Here is a 27,991-nt window from a genome sequence, read left to right on the forward strand (position 1 = left end):
TTGTTAGAGACAAGTGGGCACCACAGAGGCTGACAGCCTCAATTTCCTCCTAAAATTCTAAATTGGTTTAATGCCCTCCCCTTCTCCATACCTTCGGTGTTATTGCACTGGTCCTGTTGGGCTGTCTGTGTTAATTAATCAATTGGAAAACACTGGTAATTACTTGCTGGTGGTTAATGGATGAAAATAAAACCACAGGTGATTTGGTGATGGGAAGAGAACATGCTACAAAGATGGAGATTGCTGGGAATGCTCAGCAGCTCTGGCAGCATTTGTAGGGCTGGTGGAGGAAGAGAGAGATGGTATTATGAGTCCAGTGACAACTCTTCAGTGTGTTCCTGGGAGGGGCAGTCACTGAACTCAAACGTTAACTCTGTTCCTCTCTCCACAGATACTGCTGTACCTGCTGAGTTTCTCCAGCAATTTCTGTTTTTGTTTCAGATCTCTAGCATCTGCAGCTATTTTGTTTCATTTATAGGTGATTGGGGAATTGGGAAAATAAACCGTTCAGTATGTGGGATAACATGTAGAGTCATAAAGGTATACAACACAGAAACAGACCCTTCAGTCCAACTCATTGTTGGGCGGAGAAATGGCGGGTGGAGTTCAGCCCAGGCAAATGTGAGGCGATGCATTTTGGAAGATCCAATTCAAGAGCGAGCTATACGGTAAATGGAAAAGCCCTGGGGAAAATTGATACACAGAGTGATCTGGGTGTTCGGGTCCATTGTACCCTGAAGGTGGCAATGCAGGTCGGTAGAATGGCCAAGAAGGCATACGGTGTGCTTTCCTTCATCGGATGGGTATTGGGTACAAGAAGCAGGTTATGTTACAGTTGTATAGGACTTTGGCTCGACCACATTTGGAATACTGCGTGCAGATCTGGTCGCCACGTTACCAGAAGGATGTGAATGCTTTGGAGAGGGTGCAGAAGAGGTTCACCAGGATGTTGCCTGGTATAGAGGGTGCTAGCTATGAAGAGAGGTTGAGTAGATTAGGATTATTTACATGAGAAAGACGGAGGTTGAGGGGGGACCTGGTTGAGGTCTACAGAATCATGAGGGGTATAGACAGGGTGGATAGCAAGAAGCTTTTTCCCAGCGTAGGGGACTCAATTACTAGGGGTCATGATTTCAAGGTGAGAGGGGAAAAGTTTAAGGGAGATATGCGTGGAAAGTTCTTTACCCAGAGCGTGGTAGGTGGTAGAGATGGGTACGATAGCATCATTTAAGATGTATCTAGACAGACACATGAATGGGCAGGGAGCAGAGGGATACGGATCCTTGGAAAATAGGCGACAGGTTTAGATCGAGGATCTGGATTGGGGCAGGCTTAGTGGGCCCAAGGGCCTGTTCCCATGCTGTAATTTTCTTTGTTCTTTGTTCTCTTTGTTTATCCATGCTGACCAGTTACCCTAAATTAATCTAGTCCCATTTGCCAGCATTTGGCCCATATCCCTCTAAACCCTTCCTATTCATGTACCCATCCAGATGTCTTTTAGATCTTGTGATCATACCAGCCTCCACCACTTCCTCTGGCAGCTCAATCCATACACGCACCACCCTCTGTGTGAAAGAGTTGCCCTCAGGTCCCTATTATGTCTTTCCCCTCTCACTTTAAACTCATGCCCTGTAGTTTTGGACTCCCCTATCCTGGGGAAAGACCTTGGCTATTCATCCTATTCATGCCCCTCATGATTTTCTAAACCCATTATATGGTCACCCCTCAGCCTCCAACATTGTTGGGAAAATAGCCCCAGCTTATCAGCCTCTCCCTATAGCACAAACCCTCTGACCCTGGCTATATCCTTCAGAATCTTTTCTGAATCCTTTCAAATTTAACACCATCCTTCCTATAAGAGAGAGACCAAAATTGCATGCAATACTCCAAAAGTGGCTGAACTTATGTCTTATATAGCCACAACATGACTTTCCGACTTCTATACTCAATGCACTGACCAATAAAGACAAGCATGCCAAACACCTTCTTCACTATTTTATCTACGCGCGTCTCCACTTTCAAGGAACAATGAGCATGCATTCAAGGTCTCTCTGTTTAGCAACACTCCCCAATACCTTAACATTAAGATAGAAGCTCTGCCCTGATGTGCCTTTCTAAAATGCAGCACCTCACATTTATCTAAATTAAACTCCATCTGCCACTTCTCAGCCCATTGACCCATCTGATCAAGATACCCTTGTACTCTGAGGTAACCTTCTTTGCTGTCCACTATACCTCCAAATTTAGCATCATCTGCAAAATTACTAACTGTATCTCCAATGTTTGCATCCAAATCATTTATTTAAATGACAAAAAGCAATGGACCCAGCACCGATCCCTGTAGCACACCATGGGTCACAGGCTTCCAGTCTGAAAAGCAGCCCTCCACCACCCTGCTCTATCTTCAACTTTTGAGCCAGTTCACTATCCAATTGGTTAGTTCTCCCTGTATTCCATGTGATCTAACCTTGCTAACCAATCTACCATGAGGAACCTTGTCAAACACTTTGCTGAAGTCCAAATAAATCACATCCACTGCTCTGCCTCATCAATCCTCTTCAGTACTTCTTCAAAAAGCTCAATCAAGTTAGTGAGGTACAGTTTCCCATGCACAAAGCCATGCTGACTATCCCTAGTTAGTCCTTGCCTTTCCAAATACATGTAAATCCTGTCCCTCAGGATTCCCTCCAGCAACTTGCTCACCACCGATGCCAGGCTCACCGGTCTATAATTCCCTGGCTTTTCCTTACCACCTCTCTTAAATAGTGACACAACAAACCTCCATTCTTCTGGCACCTCATCCATGGCTATCAATGATACAAATATCTCAGCAAGGGACCCAGCCCAATCTTTTCCCAAGTTTCCCACAGAGCTCTATGTGCTAGGGATTTATCCAACTTTATGTATTGTAAGACATTCACCATCTCCTCCTCTGTAATATAGACATTTTTCTAGATGTCACTATTTATTTCCCCATGTTCTCTATCTTCCATTTCCTTCTGCTGCATATATAAAACACAAACGTCTACGCAGTGTGATTGAGGTGCTCAGGAAGCAAGAAAAGAGAACAGGAGTAGGCCACTTGGCCCTTGCTCCCTGCTCCACCATTCAATAGAACAATGGCTGATCTTCAATCTGTGTTCTAAGGACTTTAGAGCCCTGGAGCAACCTTGTAACGATGCCATAGAGCCGCAAATCACAGAGCACAAACAGCACAGCGGGAATGGAGTTTGAATGGAAACATTACACTAGACTATAGAACCTAAAGGAGTTGTAAGGACACACAGACATGAACTTACAAAGAAGATATGTAAGTGCCTACCTAACGTGACCCTAGCCTGGTATGCCCTTAAATAGCCATGTATTTAGTGTTAATGTATAATAAATAGTTACACGAAGTCTATGCTGCAAGGCAGTTTGTGACTTTGTTTTCTCCTTAACTGGTTTGTCTCAAACCCAGCATTGTAGCATGGAGTCAAATCACATGGTAAGAGGAATTTTCCACCCAATTGCACTTTTCTACTGGATGCCCATATCCCTTCATTTCCTGAGAACTCAGAAGACTTTCAATCTCAGCCTTTTTGAAAAAATCTTTTAAACCAGATTAATTAGGAGGGGGAGAGGGGACCTAATTGAGGTATACAAGATAATGAGAAGCATAGATAGAGTTGATAGCCAGAGACTATTTCCCAGGGCAGAAATGGCTAGCACGAGGGGTCATAGTTTTAAGCTGGTTGGTGGAAAGTATAGAGGGGATGTCAGAGGCAGGTTCTTTATGCAGAGAGTTGTGAGAGCATGGAATGCGTTGCCAGCAGCAGTTGTGGAAGCAAGGTCATTGGGGCCATTTAAGAGACTGCTGGACATGTATATGGTCACAGAAATTTGAGGGTGCATACATGAGGATCAATGGTCGGCACAACATTGTGGGCTGAAGGGCCTGTTCTGTGCTGTACTGTTCTATGTTCTATGTTCTAAATGACTGAGCATTCAATGAAAATGTAAACTTCGTCAAACTGATAACCCTCTTTGACCTAACAATCCTAAAGTAAGTACTTCAGAATCCGGAAGTCCTGACGGTATGATAAACTGATATATAAATTACCAATCATTTCTGCCTTCAGATGTCTCCAATCATGAACTGAGCCACACTCCAAACTACTTCAGCAGCAGCATTAGATTATCAATTTCTTTGCTTGATCGAGTTAGAAATAGCCCAAAGATACTTGTAGCAGCTTTTAAAATTAAAGTTAAAGTTGGTTGTAAGAACTTTGAACTTTGAGAGAACCTGCCTGTACTGGGACAGGAATTCTTGATGCTAACTTTTGAGTTCAAAAGTTGGAAATCTTTCCTTTCACCTTCTCCAACAAAGACCTCACGCTCCAATGAACACATACAAAAAGAAATCTGGCCTGGGACTTTTTCATTGGAAGTAATTCACTGAGCTAATCCAGTTTAGATAGAATTGATAAAATCACAGTGCCATTCAGCACAGAAAGTGGCCATTCAGCCCATCATGTGTTTGAAGGAGCTGTGCCTTCACTGTCTCTGGGTTCAATTCCTCCCTACTGGTTCTGTGGGTGTAATTTTACCAAAGGACACAGTGGTTCTAGAAGGCAGTTTACTCGCACCATTTCCAGGGCAATTAAAATGATTAGTTCAGAGGAAGGGGCATGCTAACTCTGCCTTCTCTCCACAGATGCTGCCAGACCAGCTGAGCTTTTCTGTTTTCATCTGTAAAACAATCTACTGTTTGGAAAAGAAAAAGAAAAAGCAGAAAAGGATGAGTATCCACCACTATAGGGCGATTGCGGATGGGCAATAAATGTTGGCCCAGCTGGCAAAGCCCATATCACTTAAAGATTTTTTATCAAATTAATTTTACTTCCCCTGCTGATCCTAACAGCAATCTCTGCCTTTTTGTGCATATGTTCTATTCATTATTCAACATTGTTACTGAATCTGTTTCCACTGTGCTTTTAGGTCATGCATTACAGGTCATTGCAACCAGCAATGAAAAAAATATCCCCTATTCCCTTTGAACCATCACCAACCAACTCATATCCTCCAGACTAAAACACTGTGATCCCTCAGACACTCCTGAACTGTACACTATTAGAAAATCACAATTCTGCATACGGATGTGGCTGATTAACCATTTATGTCCCAATTCCATCACTGGAGCAGTGAACTCCTCTGAGAGCTGATGCACTCTGGGCACCTTCTCTCCAGGCACATGATATTCAGTTACTGACTAACAGAACGACGTTACTAACGCTATCAACAGATCCAACACCAAAGTGTGCACCTTCCCTTTTTGCAAACCTCAGCACTTGGGCTATGACTGCCCAAGGGCATTTGGGATAGGTTAAACGATAGCTCAGTGCACAAATGGTCTCAACGTGGACTTGACTAGCATCAAAATCTCCCCGCCCTTGGCCTCATCCCATGACCAACCCTCCCTTTCATCCCCAACTCCTTGACTTGTCCAACTTCTCTCCCACCTATCTGCTCCTCCCACCTCACTGACCAATCCCCACCGCTGCCTACCTGCACTCACCTACCACTGCCCCATCTACCTTCCTCAGCCCCATCCCTCTCTCTCTATTTATTTCAGAGCCCCCTTCCCCCTCCCCCATTTGTGAAAAAGGGTCCCAACCTGAAATGTCAGCTTTCCTGCACCTCTGGTGCTGCCTGGCCTGCTGTGTTCATCCAGCTCTACACTGTGTCATCTCTGACTCCAGCATCGGCAGCTCTTACTATCTCTGAGAGCACAAAGTGTGTTTGTTTGACAATCCAAGCACGAGACCAACTGATCACAGCTTGATACAAATGAAACAAGTATCATGTAGATTGCCAAGGCAATATCCAGAGTGTCAGTATGAGAGGCCATGAAATGTAGGACAGTGAGAGCACGTTTGATATTGGACAGGAAGGGAGTCAATTTGCAATATAGATGTTTGGAAATAGCATCTTTTGGTGTTACTACAATACCCTAAATAACAAAACAGCCTACCTTTCAAAATAACATCACTGGCTTTGTGAAGCTTTGGGCCATCCTGAAGTTGTGGAAGTTGCTATGTAAATGCAAACTCTTTATTTTTATTGTTAGTTGTGCCAATACTCGGAAAGTTAAATCACTTCGCAGGCCTAGTTACAGGATGATTTGGCATGGAGTTATGGAAAAGTGAGAACAGTGGCCCTAGAGCCTGATCCATGGCTTGGACATTTAAGGATGCATTTGCTTGAGTGATAGGACCTGAGTTATGTATTTTGTTTTCTATGCATCCCCATCATGCCTGCTTCTGACAGGCCTCTTGATAAGAATCTCCCTGATGGAAGCTTTAGCATGTGATGACCTGTTTTCTCTCCCATCGCCTCCCACAGCGACCCCCCTCTCCCTCAATTTCCATCTACATCACAGGCTTCGCTGGATATGGACATGATTCATGTTTCTACCATTTTCCAGCTCATCAGCTGTTATTGACGCTGAGACATAATGGGGCGAAGCAGCTGGTTTTGTTAGTGACTTCACTTGAGCTGGCAACCATCTCTGCGGAACTGGGATCTCTTGTCTCACCTAGCAGCTGCTTTGGAAACCACAAATACGCCTTGACATTCCCCAAGTGCTTCCATTCTCACCATTTACTCCCTCGCCTTGGCTGACTCTGCCTTATTCATGCTCAGGCTCGCAGTCGGAATGTGAAGTGAGCATCAGAATGGCTGTTTCTTCAAAGTTCCTTCTGTCTGCGAAAAATCCCCTTTCGGCCCGGAGACGATTTCGCCAACTGGAGGAGACAACAAAACAGCAGTCGTATTAATTTGTTACAAACCAAAGAGTCAGAAGTCACACGATACCAGGTTACAGTCCAGTAGGTTTATTTGAAATCGCAAGCTCTCGGAGCGCTGCTCCTCCATCAAGTCACTCACAAAAGGACCAGCGCTCTGAAAGCTTGTGATTTCAGTTAAACCTGTTGGACCATAACCTGGTGTTGTGTGACTTCTAACTTTGTCCACCCCCAGTCCAACACCGGCACCTCCACAACATGACAAACAAAGACAACGCTGGAGAGACTCAGCAGGTCCATCAGCATCTGTATTCAGAGACATCAGGAAAGTTTTGCTGAGATTCTATGATTGCATTCCATGATGGAATCACTAGGGGGCATATGAACCTACAGTAATCTCCTCCAACCAGTAGAGGCAGTCTCAGGTTGTTGAGCTTCCACTTGGAGGCATCGAGTATCACAAACAACACAAGCTTGACCAAGTGTTTGGTGCACTCAGGGATTTAACAATGGAAGTAGTCCTGCACCTGCATTTACATGGGGTCTAAATTTTCATACTAACAATAAAACATTACAGGCAACAGAATCCACTGGGTTCACAATGCAGGTCCACTTTTTAAAAATATCGAGGGACAAATAAAAGCTAAATGATGAAATTATACATCGATTCCTTGCATCAGCCAAGGATGATTTCTCTTGTTGACTGGTTTATGATGTAAATTAGGCTATTATTCAGCAATTATTTGACAATTCCAGACCAGAAACTTCTGGTTAGAACTCCGAAAGGCTTATGTGAAGCAAGGCCCTTTTTCACTCAAAGTTTTCATGTGATCATTTTTGCAGTTGTTCAACTTCTGTTTTACGTTGCACTTTCTCCAGCCTTCATCCACAAATCCTGGTTGAATAGTCCCTGAATCTATCGATTCTCCTGTCACTAGTTTTACAGAAGGAATGCATAAGTACACCGGACCTTATTACATCATCTCAATGATCTAAAAACAATGAGTGAGAACAGGCTCAGCCTTCTGAGCATGTGCAACAGCAGCAGCAACAGAGTTGGTTCCTCGTGATATTGATGGTAGCGAGAATCCTGGGGGAGGAGAGGGAGCCCAGCATTCTCATCTCCTACTTCAAATGCTGATGCTGGGCTGTAGATTCTCTTTTGCTGTTGTCTTAAAGCCAGAGGTGGCAATAGATGTAGATGAGATCATTGAAGCATACAATCCCTAGAATGCAGGCAGAGGCCATTCAGCCCATTGTGTCTTCACCAACCCTCCAAAAAGCACCACATCCTCTCCCCCCATTTCCCATGGCTAACCCACCCAGCCTGCACATCCCTGGATACTATGGGTAATATCCCATGGCCAATCCATCCTAACCTGCACATCTTTGAACTGTGGGAGGAAGCTGGAGCACCTGAAGGAAACCGACACAGACACGGGGAGAATGAGCAAACTCCACACAGACAGTTGTCCGAAGCTGGAATCAAACTCGGGTCCTTGGTGCTTTGAGGTAACAGTGGTAACCACTGAGCTACCCCAAAACAGTAATTAGATTCATACTTCCAGGTATTCTTTAGTCCATCATCTGCCAAAGCAGGGTTTGAACTCAGGCCCCTAAGACATTAGATGAGTTTCTGGATTAATGGTCTACCAATAACACCATGAACCCATGGCCTCCTTGTTCAATGATTGATTTATTGGGCTGGGTGTTAGGGTTAGCTTTAGGAGTGAGGTTAGGACTGGGAAACATTGAGTGGAGGCCTAGTTACATCTCCTTGAGGAAGTGAAGGGGTGCAATCTCAGAGTGGACCCAAACCAGGCTTCCTCCTCTTTGTTTCCTTCCTATGTCAACAGTGAATTTGATAACTCCCCGATCGCTTCTCTGATAGTTGAAGAAGTGGTTAGGAGCTCCCTCACATTTATTGATTGTGAACTGAACTGATGCAAGGATTTACACAACAGAACGAGAGGGAGGAAAAGAAAGCAGGCAATAATTTTCAGTCAATGTGATAAAAATTTCAGAGATGACATTAAGAAGATTTATTGTATTAATGATGCAAACAAATGAGGCATTATAATTTTGATTTAGTTACTAATTCAACCAATGTGTGGGATTTCCAATTGCACTGTCAGCAACCTATGCAGTTCAGAGACTAATTCAACAAATACATAAAGAATTATTTTCTACCTTAGTGAGGCAGAATGGTTTAATTTGCCATTAAGGCTTTGGAATCCTGAATATTAATAGTTTTGTTCTCAAGTAATGAGCTGTAGATAGGAACCTGGTGGTCATTAATCTATGAATAGACTGAAGCTTTCTTTTCATTGATGCATAGAGTCATACAGCGTGGTCCATTTTAACCATAATCCAAACTAAACTAGTCCCACCTGCCTGAACTTGGTCCATATCGCTCCAAACCTTTCCTATTCATGTACTTATCCAAACGTCTGTTAAATGCTGTAACTGTACCCACATCCATCACTTCTTTTGGAAGTTCATTCCACACATGAACCACTCTCTGTGTAAAAGGTTACCCCTCATGTCCTTTCTAAATCTTTCTCCTCTCACCTTAAAAATATGCCCTATATTCTTGAAATTCCCAATCCAATCAAAAAGACACTTGCCATTCACCTTATTTGTGCCCCACATGAGTTTATAAACTTCTATAAAGTCACCTCCCAACCTTCAGTGAAAGAAGTTCCAGCCTTCTTCTTATAACTCAAACTTTCCATTCCTGCAACATCCTGGTAAACATTTTCTGAACCCTCTGTAGCTTAATAATATCGTTCTATAACAGGGTGACCAGAACCAGACATCGCACTCAACAAGAGGCCTCACCAACGGGCCTGTACAACCTCAACATAACTCCTGCACTCAGAGGTCTGAGCTCTTGTCTATCACAGTGAAAATAAACTCAGGAGAGGGGAGAGTGTTGGGGTAGAAAAAAAACAAAAATGTTGGGAAAGTGCAGCCTGTCCTTTCGGATCTGAACAGGGAAAAGACAGAATTACAATGTGGATTCACATCATCAAAAAGGAGTCCTTCCCAAGTCGAAACAAAAGAGGCATTTCAGGTATAACCTGGCAGACTGGAGACTTCTATTAACCCCTTCCTCTGCAGCTGAAGGCCTTGAGCTCTTTCCTAATGTTCCATCGCGACTCTCTTCTATGAGCAACAACTGTGGACGACCCAGAGGAAATGGGACAGGAGGAAGGTGGGTGGATAAAGGATATCCTGCAGCAGTCATAGTCGGGAGCTGGGTGCTGGGGCAGGAAGTGGGAAATCTGAGTCAACAAAGATCTTATTTGCATCCTAATTGAAAATTCCCTTTGACCCAGCTGTGAATGGTGTATACCAGAGAAGTAAGCCGATATATTCTTTACAAACACTGTGTTTAGAGCATTTGAAGGGTCCTATAAATTTAAGAGAGAGACTTTGCTGACTTGCCTGAGTTCTTTAAAATGAAGTTTTAGTAATTCCATTTCTCCACTTAATTAAATTAACATCTAAAACCAAGCAGAACCTCTGAGTCATGACCACAGCTGCAGTCTTTCCTGAGAAAACAGGCAGTTCGTGTTCCTGTTTGCTAGCAATCCATCTTCATTGCCAACAAAATACATGCTATGAGGGACAGGCATTAGGGGGTTTTCACAGCATATGGCCCGATGCCAGAGACAGGATTGGTATGACTGGCTGGTTTTGGAGCACGGCAATAAAACGTGAAACAAGGTAACTGAAATTGAGGCTGCTTGGACCTTGGGGTGATCAGAAAGGAAAATGGGAGCTAAATTACTGGAACCCTCATCTAATTATCGAGTACCAATGACGGTGCTGGGAAACAGTTCGCCAACCACAGCTGACAATGCCCTGGGAAGCCCAGAGTTGGTCAAATATATCACTGAAAGGCTCCACAAGCTAAAATAAGGTTCCTACCAGTTTGAATCAAATCGTTAACAAACAGTTGCTGTCTCTGTATGGATCTGTTTGTTGATAGCAGCACACCTCTAACAGCAACTAGCCACTGACTCCCGTAATACTCTGGCGCTGTTTAACCACTGACTCCAATACACTAAGGACACCGACACACAACTGGTACAAACACATCACCAACACCACGCAACTTAGACACAAACATGACACACATATATTCACAATATTAAGACAAATATACACCACTAAAATAACAGTTGACTTTTATTTCACACCTTATTTCTATCACCACTGTAAAATATTACCATCATTTATTGAAATTACATTATTACAATTATTCAAAGGATATGGACATGACTGGCTTGGCCATCACTTATTGCTCATCCCTAACTGCCCAGAATCAACCATATTAATGTGGGTTTGGAGTCACACGTAGGCCAGACCAGGTGAGGGCAGCAGTTGCCTTCCCAAAGGACAGGAGTTAAACCAATAGGTGGCTTTTCCTGGCAATAATATCACAGTCAACCTTAGACTTTTAGTTCTAGGTGCAGCAAGCTATGAGGAATGTTAATGGAATATTAGTCTTTATTGCAAGAACATTTGAGGACGGAAGTAAGTGAAGTCTTGCTTCAATTGATTAAGAGCTTATTTAAGCCACACCTCGAGTACTGTGTGCAGCTTTGGTCTCCTTATCTCAGGAATGATATTATTGGCCATAGACGAGTGCTACGAAGGTTCACCAGTCTTGTTCCCTGCATCGTGGGACTGCCCTATGAGGAAAGATATTGGGAAATGGGGCCTGTATTGTCTAGAAGTTTGAAAAATGAGAGGTGATTTAATTGAAACTTACAAAATACTTAAGGAGATAGAGGAGATTAATGCAGATGTTTTCCTAGAAATGGGGAGCACAATTTGAAAATAAGGAGGATACCATTTGAGGAGAAATCTTTTCCTCAGATGGTAGTGAACCTCTGTAATTCTTGACCACAAAAGGCTGCGGAAGCTCAGACTTTGAACATGTTTAAGAGAGAGATTGATACATCTCTGATTATCAATGGTTTAACAGGATTAGGAGGTTGGGGTGAATAAAAGACATAGAAGTGCTCAATGAGCAGCGTTCATACTGAATGATAGGCAGGCTTGATAGGCTGAATGGCCTATTCCTATTCTTATGCTCATATACCCCTACAACTAGCACAATGCAAATAGAATATGCTTGTTGAGGGCATATCCTTACAGCCCTACAGCACTGTTGCAATTTGCCAAGGTTCTTTCAATAAGAATTAGAATCCCTGCAGTGTGGAAACAGGCCCTTTGGCCCAACAAGTCCACACCGAACCTCAGAACATCCCACCCAGACCCATTCCCCTATAATCCACCTAATCTACACCTCCCTGAACACGATGGGCAATTTAGCATGGCCAATCCACTTACCCTGCACATCTTTGGACTGTGGGAGGAAACAGGAGCACCCGGAGGAAACCCACACAGACACAGGGAGAATGTGCAAACTCCACACAGACAGTCACCCGAGGCTGGAATTGAACCCGGGTCCCTGGTGCTGTGAGGCTGCAGTGCTAGCCACTGAGCCACTGTGCCGCCCCAATAACGTTTGCGAAAACCATAACATGATACCGGCGATAAGATCAAAGGCAGTAGACACATGAAAACACAGCCATGTGAAATCTCTCTTCCAAGTCACAAACCATTCCAACTTGAACTATCGGTTATTTTAATTATTCTGCTTAGAATGTTGTAACATCCCTCTGGGACAGATGAATGAATGAATGATGGTTCATTGTCACTTGTAGTCTACAATGAATGAAGCTGTAAAATACAGTGAATAGCTTCAACTGTCACCACAATTTGGTGCCATTTTGAATGTCTTAAGAATAAAAAGATAAAGCTGAAAGAGAATCTGACTTTGTTCCACCGCCAAGAGCCCTGATCCAACTGACTGACAACACTTGCACCAAACCTACCAATGTTGGAGTTGCCAATCCCCAGGTGCCATCCCATCGTCACTGAGCCCATCTTGCCAAAAAGCTGCCAACTCTGGGTTCTGTATTAGACCCACATTTACCCCCAAACCAGGAAAACCCAACTGCTGCTGATTCACCGAAAGCCAGGAATGGCTCCATCCCCGCCTCTTTGATCTGCCTGTCTCTTCTCCACCTATCTTCTCCTCTATCCATCTTCCATTCTCCTCCCCCTCACTCCCTATTTATTTCAGAACCCTCTTCCCCTCCCCCATTTCTGAAGCGGGGTCTAGGCTCTCTGATGAATGGTCTAGGCCCGAAACATCAGCTTTTGTGCTCCTGAGATGCTGCTGGGCCTGCTGGGTTCATCCAGCCTCGCATTTTGTTGTCTAGGCCCAGAATGTCAGCTTTCCTGCTCCTCTGATGCTGCTTGGCCTGCTGTATTCATCCAGCTCTAGACCTTGTTATTCCCCAGCTCTGTCACTGCTTCACCGATAACCAAGATCCCTCGGCTCTGTCACTGCTTCACCGATAACCAGGATCCCCCAGCTCTGTCACTGCTTCACCAATAACCAGGATCCCCCAGCTCTGTCCTTGCTTCACCGATAACCAGGATCCCCCAGCTCTGTCACTGCTTCACCGATAACCAGGATCCCCCAGCTCTGTCACTGCTTCACCAATAACCAGGATCCCCCAGCTCTGTCACTGCTTCACCAATAACCAGGATCCCCTAGCTTTGGGCCTACCAAAATCAGGAGTTCCTGATAACCAGAACTTCTGGCCCTAAGGTATTGATACTGCCTCTACTTCACAATCCTGGACGAAATCCTGGAACTTCTTCCCTAAAAGTGGTATCAATGGACTACAGCGGTTCGAGGAGACACCTCACCATCACCTTTTCCATGGAATGTAGATTGGCAACAAATGCTGTCCTTATGAATCACTTTCGTATCCCATGAAACAAATTTGCAAAAAGTCACAAGGCCTTTAAGCATGCAACAAGCGTTTTGGTTTTCTGAGCACTTGCTTTGAAAATGTCGACATTTCAGGCACTCAGCATCTTAGGTTTCTATCTTGTTCATTTTCAGGATGTGGGCATTGTGGGTAGGGCCAACCTTTATTACCCATCTATACTTGCCCTGAGAAGGTGGTGGTAGCTCTAACTACAGTGGGTGGTTTGATACACCTAGGCCACATTAGAGGATGGTTAAAAATAATCCTATTAATGTAGGGCTAGAGACACAGGTTGACCAAGTAAAGATGGTCTTCCTTACCATAATGAATCAGTTGAATGTGTGTAATCTGACAGCTTCACAGTTACAGTACCTGGACCCAACCACTTTGCAAAAACTGAATTCAGATTTCCAAAATAAGGTAAAATTTAAACAAAAGCGTGGCAGTTAACTATTTCCAGGTGTGTTCTCCATGACAGCACCTCAATCAATCAGTGTCCACTGGCCAAATCTCATTCCATGCGGTATAAATTGTATTTCATTTGCGATTTGTTATTTTGCAATTCTGTCCTGGCGAGCAGAAAATGAACAGTTTTAGCAGTTTGTTTACTTTTGTAGCTACTGCCAATTCAATTTGGATCTTATATCGCCATACTGGGATTTGAACTCCTGGCTCGATTGGATTACTAGAAGTGTAGCCACAGAACAATCAAACTGAAGCTCTCTTATCCCTCTGTGTGGCTTGTGACGTGTCACCGCAAGCACCAAAGAGGCTCACAAAACAGTTTGACAATTGCTAGTCAAAGTGTAGTAATAGTGACAATTCTTCCATCATGAAAGTAAAAAATGATGACAGTCGCAATTGTACAAACAATTTCCAATGTTCACTGATTTATTCTGTCTGAGTCACTGGCCCTGACATGTATTTTGTTTCTGAAGACATTTTAAAAGCTGTCTGGAGCCAGCACAGAAGAAAACATCCAATTTTATGGGAAAGACATCAAAAAAATTAGATTGAATGGTGATGAGCGAAGGTGTCTCAGTGAGGGCCAAGAACTGAAGTCGTACCTACATGAATAAAGGATGCAGCTCTCCAATGCAACAAAATAATGATGTCAATAAAATATTTACGGATGACTGCATTTCTGCCTTGTGCTGGAAATCAGGAACCAGTTGGTATCCTGTTGAGAAGAGTACAAATCCCCGCTTATTGGATGTTCCTACTTCACAAAATATTACCCACAGACAGAGTGATTCAGGACCAGGAAGCCATTCAGACAGAATGGGTTTGTCTGCCCAAACAATGCTGGAGCCACAGTTGTGCACAATTGACATTGATTTAGGCTTTGGAATCAAAAGCACAACCTACAAATTTGTACGAGGCACCCAGCTGATAGAACTCTAAGGAGAACTATGCTGTCAAAATGGGCATGTTGGACTACCCAATGGCAAGGGGGCTCCGGGCAGCAGTGGGGAGGGGTATTAGTATAGTTGGAGGCAGGTGGTCAACTGAGAGTGCGTCAAAGAAGCTGCCCAAGCAGGTTAGTCAATCCTAAAGCAAATGCATGAGGAAGTATTGCTTCCATAAACTGTTGCTGAAGGCTCCCATCAGCAAGCCATTCATTGCAGTTATATGAAGACACATATGTATAACAGGAAAGTGAGCACAAACTATTGTCCTCCTGCCCATCCTGATTCATTAATCTTTCAGACCTGTCAACATGCGTCAGCCTGATTGTTTTATCACCCGTCTCCCTGCCACAAGGAGATTTTAACTTTAAGGACATAAGTGTTACAAACTGTCCTGTGAATCTCACTAAATTTCTCAGCAGGTTTCACCAAAAACAGACCTTGCTAGAGACAGAAAGAACTGCCGATGTTGGAGTCAGAGATAACACAGTGTGGAGCTGGATGAACACAGGAGGCCAGGCAGCATCAGAGGAACAGGAAAGCTGACGTTTCGGGTCAGAACCCTTCTTCAGAAAACCCGAAACGTCAGCTTTCCTGCTCCTTTGATGCTGCCTGGCCTGCTGTGTTCCTCCAGCTCCACACTGTGTTATGGCTTCCTATATCTTGTTGGAAGTCAGCATAAATTTAGACTCATAGAGATGTACAGCACAGAAGCAGACCTTTCAGTCCAATTCGTCTGTGCCAACCAGAAATACCAAATTAATCCAGTCCCATTTGCCGGCATTAGGCCCATATCCCTCTAAATCCTTCCTATTCATGTAGAAGATGCCTTTTAATTGTACCAGCCTCCACCACTTCCACTGGCAGCTCATTCCATACACACACCAATCCTTGTATTAAAATTTGCTTCAGAGGTCCCTTTTAAATCTTTCCCTCTTACCCTAAACCTATGCCCTCTAATTTTGGACTCTCCTACTCTAGGAAAAGCCCTTGCTTATTCACCCTATCCATGCCCCTCATGATTTTATAAACCTCTATAAGGTCACCCCTCAGCCTCTGACACTCCAGGGAAAACTGTCCAGTCTATTCAGCTTCTCCCTATAGCTCCAACCCTCCAAACTCGGCAATGTCCTTGTAAATCTTTTCTGAACCCTCTCAAGTTTTACAACATCCTTTCTATAGCAGGGAGACCAGAAGAGAATGCAGTATTCACTTGTCTAATCAATTAGTGGTCTAATCAATGTTCTCTACAGCCTCAACATGACTTCCCAACTGCTACATTCAATGCACTGACCAATTCTACTGACAGATTTTTTTCTTTCTGAAGCTCTGCAGTGCTGAGGCTAACGGAATAGTAACAGTGCTAGGCCATGAATGTGTCTGATTTTATCTTGGCCTCAAACTCCTCTACTTTCCACAATGCCCTTGATTTTGCTGTATTTCCAAAACCTGCCTCAGCCTGGGACAAATTCCATGACCAGCCAGTACTGCCTTCTGGGGCAGAGAATTCCAAAGATTAACACCCATCTAAAAAATGAAATTCGCCCTCATCTCTCTCTCTCTTGAATTTGGAAACTATGGATCCTGATTCTAGATTTCCCCACAAGGTGAAATATCTCAGCATTTTCCCTGCAGGGTCCTGCCAAAATCTTGCAGATATTTTCAAATCAACCTGTTTAGGCATGTTATGACATACCTCTGGGGCCATTGAGATTTGAACTCAGGTCTCCTGAGTCAGAGGTATGGCCATTACCACAGTGCGACAAGAGTTCTCAGCTAGACCATACATGCTTCCATAAACTGTTCCCTCCAATGTACACTCAATATGCCCAATTGTTCTTTACGAGAAAGCCTCTTGATTGGAGGAATCACCTAATGTACTTTCTCTAAACAGCCTCCATTTCAAATATATCCCTTTCTAAAATAAGGATACCAAAACTGTATTCAATATTCTAGGGATAGTAGGAACTGCAGATACTACAGAATCTGAGATAACAAGGTGTGGAGTTGGATGAACACAGCAGGCCAAGCAACATCAGAGGAGCAGGAAAACTGACATTTCGGGCCTAGACCCTTCTTCAGAAATGGGGGATGGGAAGGGGGTTCTGAAATAAATAGGGAGAGAGGGGGGAGGGGGATGGAAGATGGATAGAGGAGAAGGTAAGTGAAGAGGAGACAGACAGGTCAAAGAGGCGGGGAAGAAGGGCCTAGGCCCGAAAAGTCAGCTTCCCTGCTCCTCTGATGCTGCTTGGCCTGCTGTGTTCTTTCAGCTGTACACCTTCAATATTCTAGGTATGGTTTTACAAATGTCCTGTATAGTTGGAGCAAAACATCTCTATTTTCAGACATAGTCTCACATGCAAGGAAGGTCAACATTCCATCTGTCTTCCCAATTGCAACTAGGGATCGAACCTGGGACATTCTGGGCCTGTCAATGCCTGTGATGCAGGTGGATTGCTCCAGTGAAACTTAAAGGGATTTGATAAACTCTATCCCTGTTGCGATGAATGTTGATTCCGTAAATAATTTTAGAAAGAAAGTAGACAGCTAGTTAAGAATGAGGAACATCCAGGGTTATGGGCAACACAGAAAGAATCTGGTATGCAGCCTTAAGACCAGCTACTCTTTTCAAACAGCACAATCACAGTGCGCAAAATGATTCCTCCCATAATTTGATCATTCTATTTAAATTTCACTACTTTCCTTCAATCATAATTTAAGCAGCACGGAAAATGACGCTTCAGCGTATTAAGTTTCTTGCTGGTGTCCAAATGTCCAAACCCACTTTCTGACATTCTTCTATTTTCCTGGTAATGCATAGAATCCCTACAGTGCAGGAGCGAGCCTTTCAGCCCATCAAGTCCACACTGACTCACCAAAGAGCATCCCACCCAGACACATTCCCCTACCCTGTATTTCCCAAGGCTAACCCACCTAGCCAGCACATCCTTGGTCACTATGGGGTAATTCAGCATGGCCAATCCACTTAGCTTGCACATCTTTGCACATGGGAGGAAACTGTTGCACCCCGGGGAAACCCACGCAGACACGGGGAGAATGTGCAAACTCCACACAGACAGTCACCCAAGGCTGGAATCGAACCTAGGTCCCAGGTGCTGTGAGGCCACAATGCTAAGCATTGAGCCACCATGCCACCTGTAAACATTCTATTTTTCCAAACATTTAGAAAATAAGCTACGAGCATGACTTCAACAAGTTGCAGAGGATTCCACCCTCAAAGTCACCCCTCAGTGTGAAGACTTTTAATTCCCTTCAAATCTTCGAAGGATTTATTTTAATTTTATGCCTCTTGTTTTGATCTCACTGACAATACATCTTTTGTTCCACCATAATCTTTCATACTGGGCCAGGTCTTAATTTTCTTGGCTTAAATGCAACCGTATATTGTTTAGGAAATAATAGGAAGACTTTTACATTATTTGGCTAGTTGGTAATGAGTTAGAAATATAAATAAAACTATAATTCTGTCAGTTGTAGATCCACAGGAGTAAATTATTGACTAAAGATAATGCAATCAAAAGATTATAACAAAATTGCAATGTATGCATTTTTTGTTCTAACCAGCATCAAGCAGCTTAGTATTAATCTGATTATCACTGTACTATGATCACACCTATCTGAGTGCACCTTAACCCTTCATGCAGTGTCTACATTTGACCTGGTTGATTGCTTTGAATCCATATTGGAAGTGCAACATAATTGAAGGAAAGGGTCTTCATTGACACTGCTGCAACATTCACCCCAAAGATGGCCCACAGTATTAAGTCAATCGATGATTCAATCAGTAGTTTGATGCTCTAGTAAGTATCGTAACAATAGCCCATTGCAAAAACCTCACTGTAATAATAATTCCATTCATATAGCATCTTTAACATGGTGAAAGGTTTTAAGATGATTCCATGGGATCACTAATTGAACAAAATTTAACAGGACTACATTTGACCAGTTGGGAGAATAGGCACGACATGTTGAAACAAAATGGCTCGCATTAAAGGAATAGAGAGGGGGAGGTGAGTGGAAAGATTTAGGGAAGGAACTGTACATTCTAACATGAGGAAGATTCTCTCAATTCTCACCTAGGCTTTCACAGAACTAACATTGTTTTGCTTGATAGACTATTTCCAAAATCACTTCCTGTTTTTCTAATTCTACCTCTCATCTCCTCTCTGTCAATCCAAAGGCCACAAAGAGAAAGCTGTGCAAAGAGAATTTTTAAATATAGGAAGCAGAATTTCTTAACTAAACAAGATAATTTTTGATGTTTGTATCTTGTATACTGGCTCTGCATGTTGGGGAGTTGGTGGGAACATGAAACATTTTATTACTCATTCTTTTCCACAGACAAAGATGAGGCTTCTGGCTGAGATTCAAAGACCCTTTGGTCTCTATCCAAACAATCCCATGTCTGGGCTGGGACTTTGGGTGTGAGCATTTTCAGTGAGGCTCACCCACCATAAATTTGACAGAAGAGCCATGGGAAGTCTGGAATAATGTTAGATGGGTAGGGGTGACCTATTAACCTGTGAAGTTTTAGCCACCACTGTGCTCATAAACAAGTAACAAAACAGTTGGGTCCAATCAACACTTATCGAACCATCATTCATGCTGGTGCTTATATGATACAGCGGTAGTGTCCCTATTTCTGAGCCAGCAAGTCTGAGTCAAGACCCACCTGCTTCAGTGGTGTGTCAAAGCACATCTGAACAGGTTGATTAAGAAATACCCATCTCCACACATCGGCATTGCTCACAGGAATGCTTGGATCGTGAACTTGAAGGAAATTAGAGCTCTTTTTCTCCATTGTTTAAGGGTACTTATGCCTATTTTGTTTTTATTATTTCACCAAATATGAAAGTCACTGACCAGGCTACAACTTATTGCCTGTCCCCAAGTTCCCTGGAAAGGTTGGTGGTGAACTGTCTTCTTGAACTACCTTATTTGCTGGGGCACAGGGACATCAGCAAGTGCTGTTAGGGATTTGGGCCTTTCCAGGATTTTGATCCAGCGACAGTGAAGGAACAGTGATATATTTCCACGTCAGGATGGTAGGTGGTTTAGAGAAGAACTTGCATTTGGCGATGTTCCCGTGTATCTGTTGCCCCTTTGTCCTTCATGTTGGTAGAGATTGCAAGTTTGGAAAGTGCTGTTGAAGGACCCTTGGTGAATTTCTGCAGTGCATTATGTAGATGGTACAGATTGTTGTAACAATATGTCAGTAGTAAAGGGAATGAATATTGACTGGGTTGGATGGAGAGTCTATCAAGTGGGTGGCTTTGTTCTCAATGATGTCCGGCTTCCTGAGAGTTATTGAAGCTACACCTACCACACAAACAGGTGGAAAGCATTCCATTGTGTATCTGACTTGTGCCTTGGACAGGCGTCGGGAATCAGGAAGGGAGTTATTCATTGCAGAGTTCCCGGCTATGGGCTTGTTAGCAACAATATTTCTATGGCTGGCCTAATTCAACTTCTAGTCAATGGAAACCCCCAAAATGTTAATGGTGGAAGACTCAATTATGGTAATGCTACTGAATGTCAAGGGGATTAGGTCAGATGCTCTTATGTTGGAGATGGTTGTTATCAGGCACAAAGTAGATTACTCGAACTACACTGTGGGCCTTCCTACACCCCAAGGACCGCAACAGTTGAACATAGCACCTCACATCATCTTCTCCAGGGTAATTAGAGATAGACAATAAGTGTTGGCTGAGCCAATATCACCCACATTCCATAAACAAATTTGCATGGCACAATTGCTACTTACCACTCATTAGCTCAAACCAGGTCTTGCTGCAAATGGACCCAAAGGTCTTTAGTATCTGAGGAGTTACAAGTGGTTCTCAGCATTGTATAATCATTGGTGAACAGCCCTATATCTGATCTTTTGGTGGATTGAAGGTCATTAATGAAGCAGTTAAATGTAGAACATTAGCCCCTACTCAGCATTGACCAAAAACTGCTTGGGACCTTGTTGGATTAATACTACAGTGAGTCATTAATCAATTGTTATACTTTTTAACATTCATACTAAGGTAAATCCACTAGCATTCCCATCCTATGGCCTATCATGCAGCCCATATCCCACTGTTATTCCTTATGTCAAGGCTAAAACATCTCGATGTGAAAACCATTTTGTTCCATGTTCCCCTGCAAGGCACAGACCAGCCTATCTTTGAAAAATGCTGCTGCTTCTACAGCACTGAGAGATACAATGTGACAAGGTGTGGAATAAACCTTTCTGCTTATTTTAGTTTCACAATCAAAATTGTAGCCATACTTCCATAGAGAGCACCAGGGCTGTTGTGTTGGGGTGAAGATAAGACTACACAGTCCTATGTTCCTTGACAAGAGGACTTATAGCAAAACTAATAACACAATCAGCAAGGAACCTAGCGGAACTGACATCGAATGGCAGATGGGACATGACTGATGTACAGCCCACAGATCAATATCCAGTAAGTTCAAGTAAATGGAAGAAAAAGCATCTTTCACGTCACATGTTTTCTGTTAGATTTGCTTCTTGCTGAGGGCATGGGGATACAGGATTCTCTGTTTAAAAGATTTCATTACTCGGTATAAGCACCTGAATTGATGCAGTGTTAAGTGGAATATCATGCAAAAGTGTCTATTGGAGGTTCCAACCTGGAACTCAAGAAAGATCTACCCTGGCATAAGTGTGGGTCAGGTTTCTAGCTGCATTTCCATGGGTAGAGTAGTCTCAAGCAATTTCAAGGACACAGTTTGTATTTTAGGACCCATCTTGTGACCCTGATTTGGAAAAATACACAAATTGTGTCCTTAATCCCACACCATGTGGGAATAGCACGTGGAGTTGAAATAGGTTCCTCCAGCACTAACATTCCAGAGTACTCCGCGAGAGAATGTTTCTGGGATACAAATGAGACATTTTTATAACAAGGTTATAGTTGCATACTTTACCTCATGAATATTTGCAGTAATGCAGAGTTCAAGATCAAGATCCCTTTCAAGCCAACCAATGAACCCTCATTCCTTCCAGAGAGTCATCAAAACCATTAAAAAAGAAACCAGTTCAGGATAGACTAATGATCAAATATGATGATCTCAAACATATAGAACTAGATCATGTCAAAATCGGCTCATGCATTAGTCCAGCAAGTTTATTTGAAAGTTAAAGTTTGAGACTACTCCATGCAAACATTTGTACAATGGTAGATGAGTAACACAGTCAGTAAACAGTTCATGTCAAATTGTTAGGTCCGTATGGTATCTGAAATAACTCTTCAGAGGCCAGCATCCCATCACCAATCACCTTTTATTCACGGCTGCATTGCCTGTGACAATAGCACAGCCTCTTACTGAGTCAGACATTCAGGATTCTAATATCCCTGACATTCTCCCTTTTATGTCACTCACGACTCCCTAATTGGACTAGATTAACAGCCCCAGTTAGGGGACACATATTCTATGAAGTCCAGCTGGCTGACCTCATTATAATCACTACAGTATCCCAGAGCCGTTTCAACCAGGTCAAAGAACACATGGAAGTACAGATAACAATGAAGCTCCTTCACCATGCTAGGCAATAGCCTAGTGGTATTACCGCTGGACTATTAATCCTGAGACCCAGGTAATATTCTGGGGATCTGGGTTTGAATCCTACCACATCAGATGGAGGAATCTGAATTCAATAAAACTCTGGAATTAAGAGTCTAATGAAGATCATGGGACCATTACCAATTGTTGGGCAAACAACATCTGGTTCACTAATATCCTTTAGGGAAAGAAACTGTCATCATTACCTGGTCTGGCCGACATGTGAGTTCACAGCAATGTGGCTGACTCTTAACTGCCCTCTGGGCAATAAATGCTGGCCTAGCCAATAAGGCCCGCATCCTGCGAATGACTTGAATGAATAAAAAGAAACCATGATTCAGTTCTAGTGGAAGGAGGCAAAGTGTATTGTGTAAACATGGTATGGACATTACATCTTTGTTTATCGCAATTAAAATGCTTTTTTAAGTGTCAATTTAGAGTGTTTTCGATTGGAAATTTGTGCATTCCAATCACACTGCAGGAGGCCATTTCAATGTTCAAATCTGGCATTAATGTAGTGCAGTGATGATAGAGAGCTGCATTGCCCAGGTGCCATCTTCCAGATCAGGAACTAGAAGCCAGGTCCAAGTGAAAATCAAAGATCCCTTGGCATCATTTGCAGGAAGGCAAGGAATTCCCCTGCTGTTGTGGGCAGCATTTATGACATTCCTTTACTGTTTCAAAATTGGTTTGAACCACAGCAGTGACTGTGAGAGTTAATAAGGTTTCAAAAAGCAATATAGATTTTTTTCTCTAATGTGTTCTTGCATCATCATTAGTGTAACTGGTAGTCAGCATTCTGGCTGTTTCAAACTTTAGAATGCACATTTATTTCTGTATAGAGTGCAAGCATTAATATATTGCACAAACTTAGTACATTTTGATTAGCAAGGGGGTAGATATTTTACCGTCTGTGTATAACATTTGTTTTGAAACATAACATAAATGGGTAAGCTGCAGCGTCCACCTAATGGTTGGAACCCATTACAAAATTCAACAGGTAATAACATTGTTTTTTTCTGATAATGTGTCCAAAGTCCAAGGTATCAACATTGAAGACAATTCGGATCAGAGTTTCCAAACTATGAACTGAATCAAAAAATCATGGAAGGATCAGAATTTTTGCAACAATCTGCCAAAAGGAAAGGGGTGAGTTCTTGTTTCCCCAGTAGTTTTCTATGTGTTGTCTGTTGTGAGCTCAATGCACTGCTCTCCTGATGCATTCTCACACTTTCTCTGCACTTTATCTGTCAGGTTTTTTTTAATCAGTATCACAGAATAACACCACGAGAGCAAAACTGTACAGGAGATCAAAAATTGCAAAAAAGGGACTAATTTAAAAAATTGTTCTGAAGATCAGGCAACTGAAGTTAACGGACATGATTTTCTATCACGCCTGTGTTGAAGTGATGCCTGGGTGTGTTTTGGATATATTATTCCCAATGTCGTAAAAGTGCTGTGAATCCTCTGGGATGCACTGTCATGGTCAGAATGTGAGTGAGGAAGGAAACTGGCAGGGGGTGGCTCAGAATTGGCTCGCTTCCAAATAATGGCCATCATTCTCCGGGGCCAGGGGATGCCACTGGGCAACATTCAAATTGCTGATTGCCATGCCAATTCCATCTGGTGCACATTGCTGCACAGCTTTCCAACCGACTTTGGAGAAATTCCGCACTCAGCATTGAATTCGACAGCTTCAAGGGGTCTTGTGATGCAGTGGTAATGTCCCTACCTCTGAAAAAAGAACCCTGAGTTCAAGCCCCACATGCTTCAGTGGCATGTAACAACATTTCTGAACAGGTTGGTTCGAAACCAAAGCAAAAGAGGAGTTCTTCTAGCGCAGTGGCAGTGTGCCTACTCTGAGCTAAGTGACGCAGGCTCAAGTCCTGCCTGCTCTGGAGTTGTGACAACATTTCTGAACAGGTTAGTTAGAAACTATCTGTAACTCAACTCTATTTACCCGTAAAACCCGAAAGAACTGCGGATGCTGTAAATCAGGAACAAAACCAGAAGTCGCTGGAAAAGCTCAGCAGCTCTGGCAGCATTGGTGAAGAAGAAAATCAGAGTTAATGTTGCAAGTCCATTCTGAGGAAGGCTCACCGGACCTGAAACGATAACTCTGATTTCTTTCTTCACAGATGCTGCCAGAGTTGCTGAGCTTTTCCAGCGACTTCTGTTTTTGTTCCTCGATTTACCTGTTTTTGTTCCGTACCCTTTGATGACCCTAACTAACAAGAAATATTTAATAATTTCAAATCATGAACTCCAGCCTCCATTTTGAGTTTCTTTTGCCCAACTGCATCCTCATTTCATGCTTTTGCTTTCAGAAGGAGATACTCCTTCTTCTGCCATTAACACCCACTCTGCACTGATGCTTTGCTTCTGTACTGTTTTATTGCTCCATTTCCTTTCTATCCCAGGACATTTTTGGCATTTTATCTCTCCCACCCTCTACCCTATAGCCACCCCTCCCTTTTATACTTCCTACAACTGTTCCCTTCCAACAGCAGAAACCCCATCACCTTTCTACTTCCCTTCATTTGTGAAGAAGAGTCCTATTTGAGCTGAATGATAACTGTTTCTCTCCATATATGCTGCCAGGTTTGTTGTATAATTTTAGCACTTTCAGTTTTTATTTTAACCATCAAGTTAACGTTTCGCTGAGGAAAAGAATTCAACAATAAGGATTTCTGTCTGTGGTCAAATGTCATTGGCTATTTAGTCAATGGCTTGACAACTTCTGTTTACCAAGAGGCTTCCAGGCCCTGATGTCCATCTCCTCCCTTCCACACAACAGTAGTAAGACCTATCACCATTGCCATCTGTCTTTAAGGGTTGTGTTCTACAAGGAGCTCCTGCTTCGTCACAGATCTCAGTGCCATTACTCAGGTGCAGAACTCATCTGTAGCTCAATAGGATGTCTGCAAGGGAACGTGAGGCCCATGATGAGTGCAGACATGGCATAGAGCAGAAACCCACAATATATCTGGGCAATGGGGTCCCAAACGCCAGACTGAAAATCATAGAGCCGTTTCAGGCTGATGAAGGAACTTGAAATGGTTAGAAATTCAACAGTTTATAAGAAATTGCAAGCACAAGAACATTACATATCTTTCCAAAACAAAATAGAATGCGCCTTAATCCTCAGATCCTCAGATCCAAACCCACGATCGCTTCCAACTAGAAGAACAAGGGCAGCCAATATATAGGAACACCACCACTTCCAGGTTCCGCTCCAAGTTATTCCCTATCCTGACTTGGAAATTTATTGCCATTCCTTCACTGTTGCTGGTTCAAAATCCTGGAATTCCCTCCCCAATAGCATTGTGGGTCAACCCACAGCAGGAGGAATGCAATGGTTCAAGAAGGCAGCTCACCACCACCTTCTCAAGGGCAACTGGGGATGGGCAAGAAATGCTGGCCAGCCAGCAACACCCACATCCCACAAAATGAATAGAAAAGAAGTCATAGAATCCCAAAAGTGCAGAAGCAGGCCATTCAGCCCATCAAAACACACAGGCCCTCCCACCCTATAAAACCCCTTCTTTTCCCATGGCTAACCCACCTAGCCTGCACACTATGACTATGAGCAATTTAACATGGCCAATCCACCTCACCTGTATTTCCTTTGGACTGTGGGAGGAAACTGGAGCAAACCCATGCTGACACAGAGAGAAGTTGCAAACTACACACAGATAGTCATCCGAGGCAGGAACTGAACCCAGGTCCCTGGCACCATGAGACAACTGTGCTAATCTCTACCCCGCCCTTAATGTTATCATCAGTCATGCCTTGGTTTCACCTTAAACCATTTAGGCCAAAATGTCCCAGGATAAGTGTGTGGGATGAACATTTCCTGAGAGTAGTTGCAGAGGCTGGAGTGTTCCCCAGAACAGACTGTGCCCAAATTATAGTTCTAGAATGAATGTAGGAGCCTACCTGCCAGCCAATGGGAGTGAGTGAATTGACCTCATTCAGGAGGTAAATGTAAAGCTATATGAGAAGCTGGTTGGGGTTTTCCAGTTGATTTCAAGGTCCCAAAGAAGCTGGAGGAGCTGCTGGGTGGCAATGGTGAAGAGGTGGACTGCTGTCCAGGTTGGTTCCATTTACTTCTCATATTAAATCAGGAGTTGGGGAGGCCATTTTGAGGCAATACAGGACATTGGTTAGGCCGCTTTTGGAATGCTGCATTAAGTTCTAGTCAGAGATAATAGGAACTGCAGATGCTGGAGAATCCAAGATAACAAAGTGTGGAGCTGGATGAACACAGCAGGCCAGGCAGCATCTTAGGAGCACAAAAGCTGATGTTTCAGGCCTAGACCCTTCATCAGAAATTTTCTCCCTGCTATAGGAAGGATGTTATGAAACTTGAAAGGGTTCAGAAAAGATTTACAAGGAGGTTGCCAGGTTTGGAGAGTTTGAGATATAGGAGAGGCTGAATAGGCTGGGACTATTTTCCCAGGAGTGCTGGGGGTAGAAGGGTGACCTTTATACAAGTCTATAAAATCATGAGGGGTAGGATAGTGTGAATAGCTAAGGCTTTTTCCCCAGGGGAGGGGAGTCCAAAACTAGAGGGCATAGGTAAAGGGGACCTAAGGGGCAACCTTTACATGCAGAAGGTCATGCATGTATGGAATGAGCTGCCAGAGGAAGTGGTGGGGGCTGGTACAATTACATTTAAAAGGCACCTGGATGAGTATATGAATAGGAAAGGTTTAGAGCGATATGGGCCAAATGCTGATAAATGGGATTTTGTTCATTTTGGATATCTGGTAGGCATGGAATAGTTGGACCGAAGGGCCTGTTCCCATGCCTCCATCTTAACACCCTGATTCCCTGACTTGACTCAAAGCTGCAACTTCTGCTTTTTTATTGGGTCCTTCAACTTGAAGGGAGAAGCCCCTGTCAATAATTGGATGGCAGTTCTGCTCCATCACCACAGCACCTACCAGACAGTGTGGGATCCTGACTGCTTTGGAGGTTGGAACCTGCAGTGAAAATCCTGCTCCTGCTCAGTGGTGCGCTACCTTTTTCTTTGATTCTTTCATGAGATATGGACGCCATAGGCATGAGCAGCATTTGTTGCCCGTCCTCATTGACCTCGAATTAAGCAGCTCCCTCAGGGGAGCTAAGAGTCAACAACATTATAGGTGTCACCTGTAACATCTTATCTTCCGCCTGGACACCCTACAGCTTAGAGGATTCAACACTGAGTTCTCCAATTTCAAATAACCTTGCCGCACATCCCCCACCTCCCTTTCAGCCACACCTCCTCCCTTCCATTTCACCTTCTGACCCTCTTTTCCAGCCACCAATGGAATCACCCCTCCCATCG

General features: G+C 43.3%; 1 protein-coding gene and 1 long non-coding RNA gene across 3 annotated transcripts in view; one reads left to right on the top strand and one right to left on the bottom strand.

Moving 5' to 3' along the window:
• The window catches only part of LOC125466792 (uncharacterized), a 40,284-nt gene extending 18,086 nt beyond the window's left edge, over positions 1-22,198 (bottom strand). The window contains exons 1-2 of the long non-coding RNA XR_007250505.1: positions 22,021-22,198; positions 6,640-6,785 (exon numbers count right to left, since the gene is read on the bottom strand). This is a non-coding gene — a long non-coding RNA (uncharacterized LOC125466792). The remainder of the gene's footprint in view (positions 1-6,639; positions 6,786-22,020) is intronic.
• A 1,301-nt stretch (positions 22,199-23,499) lies between these two features.
• Positions 23,500-27,991, top strand: part of slc2a1a (solute carrier family 2 member 1a) — a 46,699-nt gene continuing 42,207 nt past the window's right edge. Inside the window, exons 1-2 of one of the 2 annotated variants that reach the window (XM_048561629.2) lie at positions 23,500-23,605; positions 23,694-23,805. In XM_048561629.2, coding sequence (XP_048417586.1) covers positions 23,761-23,805 — 45 coding nt within the window. In that variant the 5' untranslated portion in view covers positions 23,500-23,605; positions 23,694-23,760. Of the gene's footprint in view, positions 23,806-27,991 lie in introns of both variants that reach the window. The other variant, XM_059655648.1, reaches the window with a different exon arrangement.

The sequence above is a fragment of the Stegostoma tigrinum genome, chromosome 28 (assembly GCF_030684315.1).
Source record: "Stegostoma tigrinum isolate sSteTig4 chromosome 28, sSteTig4.hap1, whole genome shotgun sequence".
Classification (NCBI taxonomy): domain Eukaryota; kingdom Metazoa; phylum Chordata; class Chondrichthyes; order Orectolobiformes; family Stegostomatidae; genus Stegostoma; species Stegostoma tigrinum.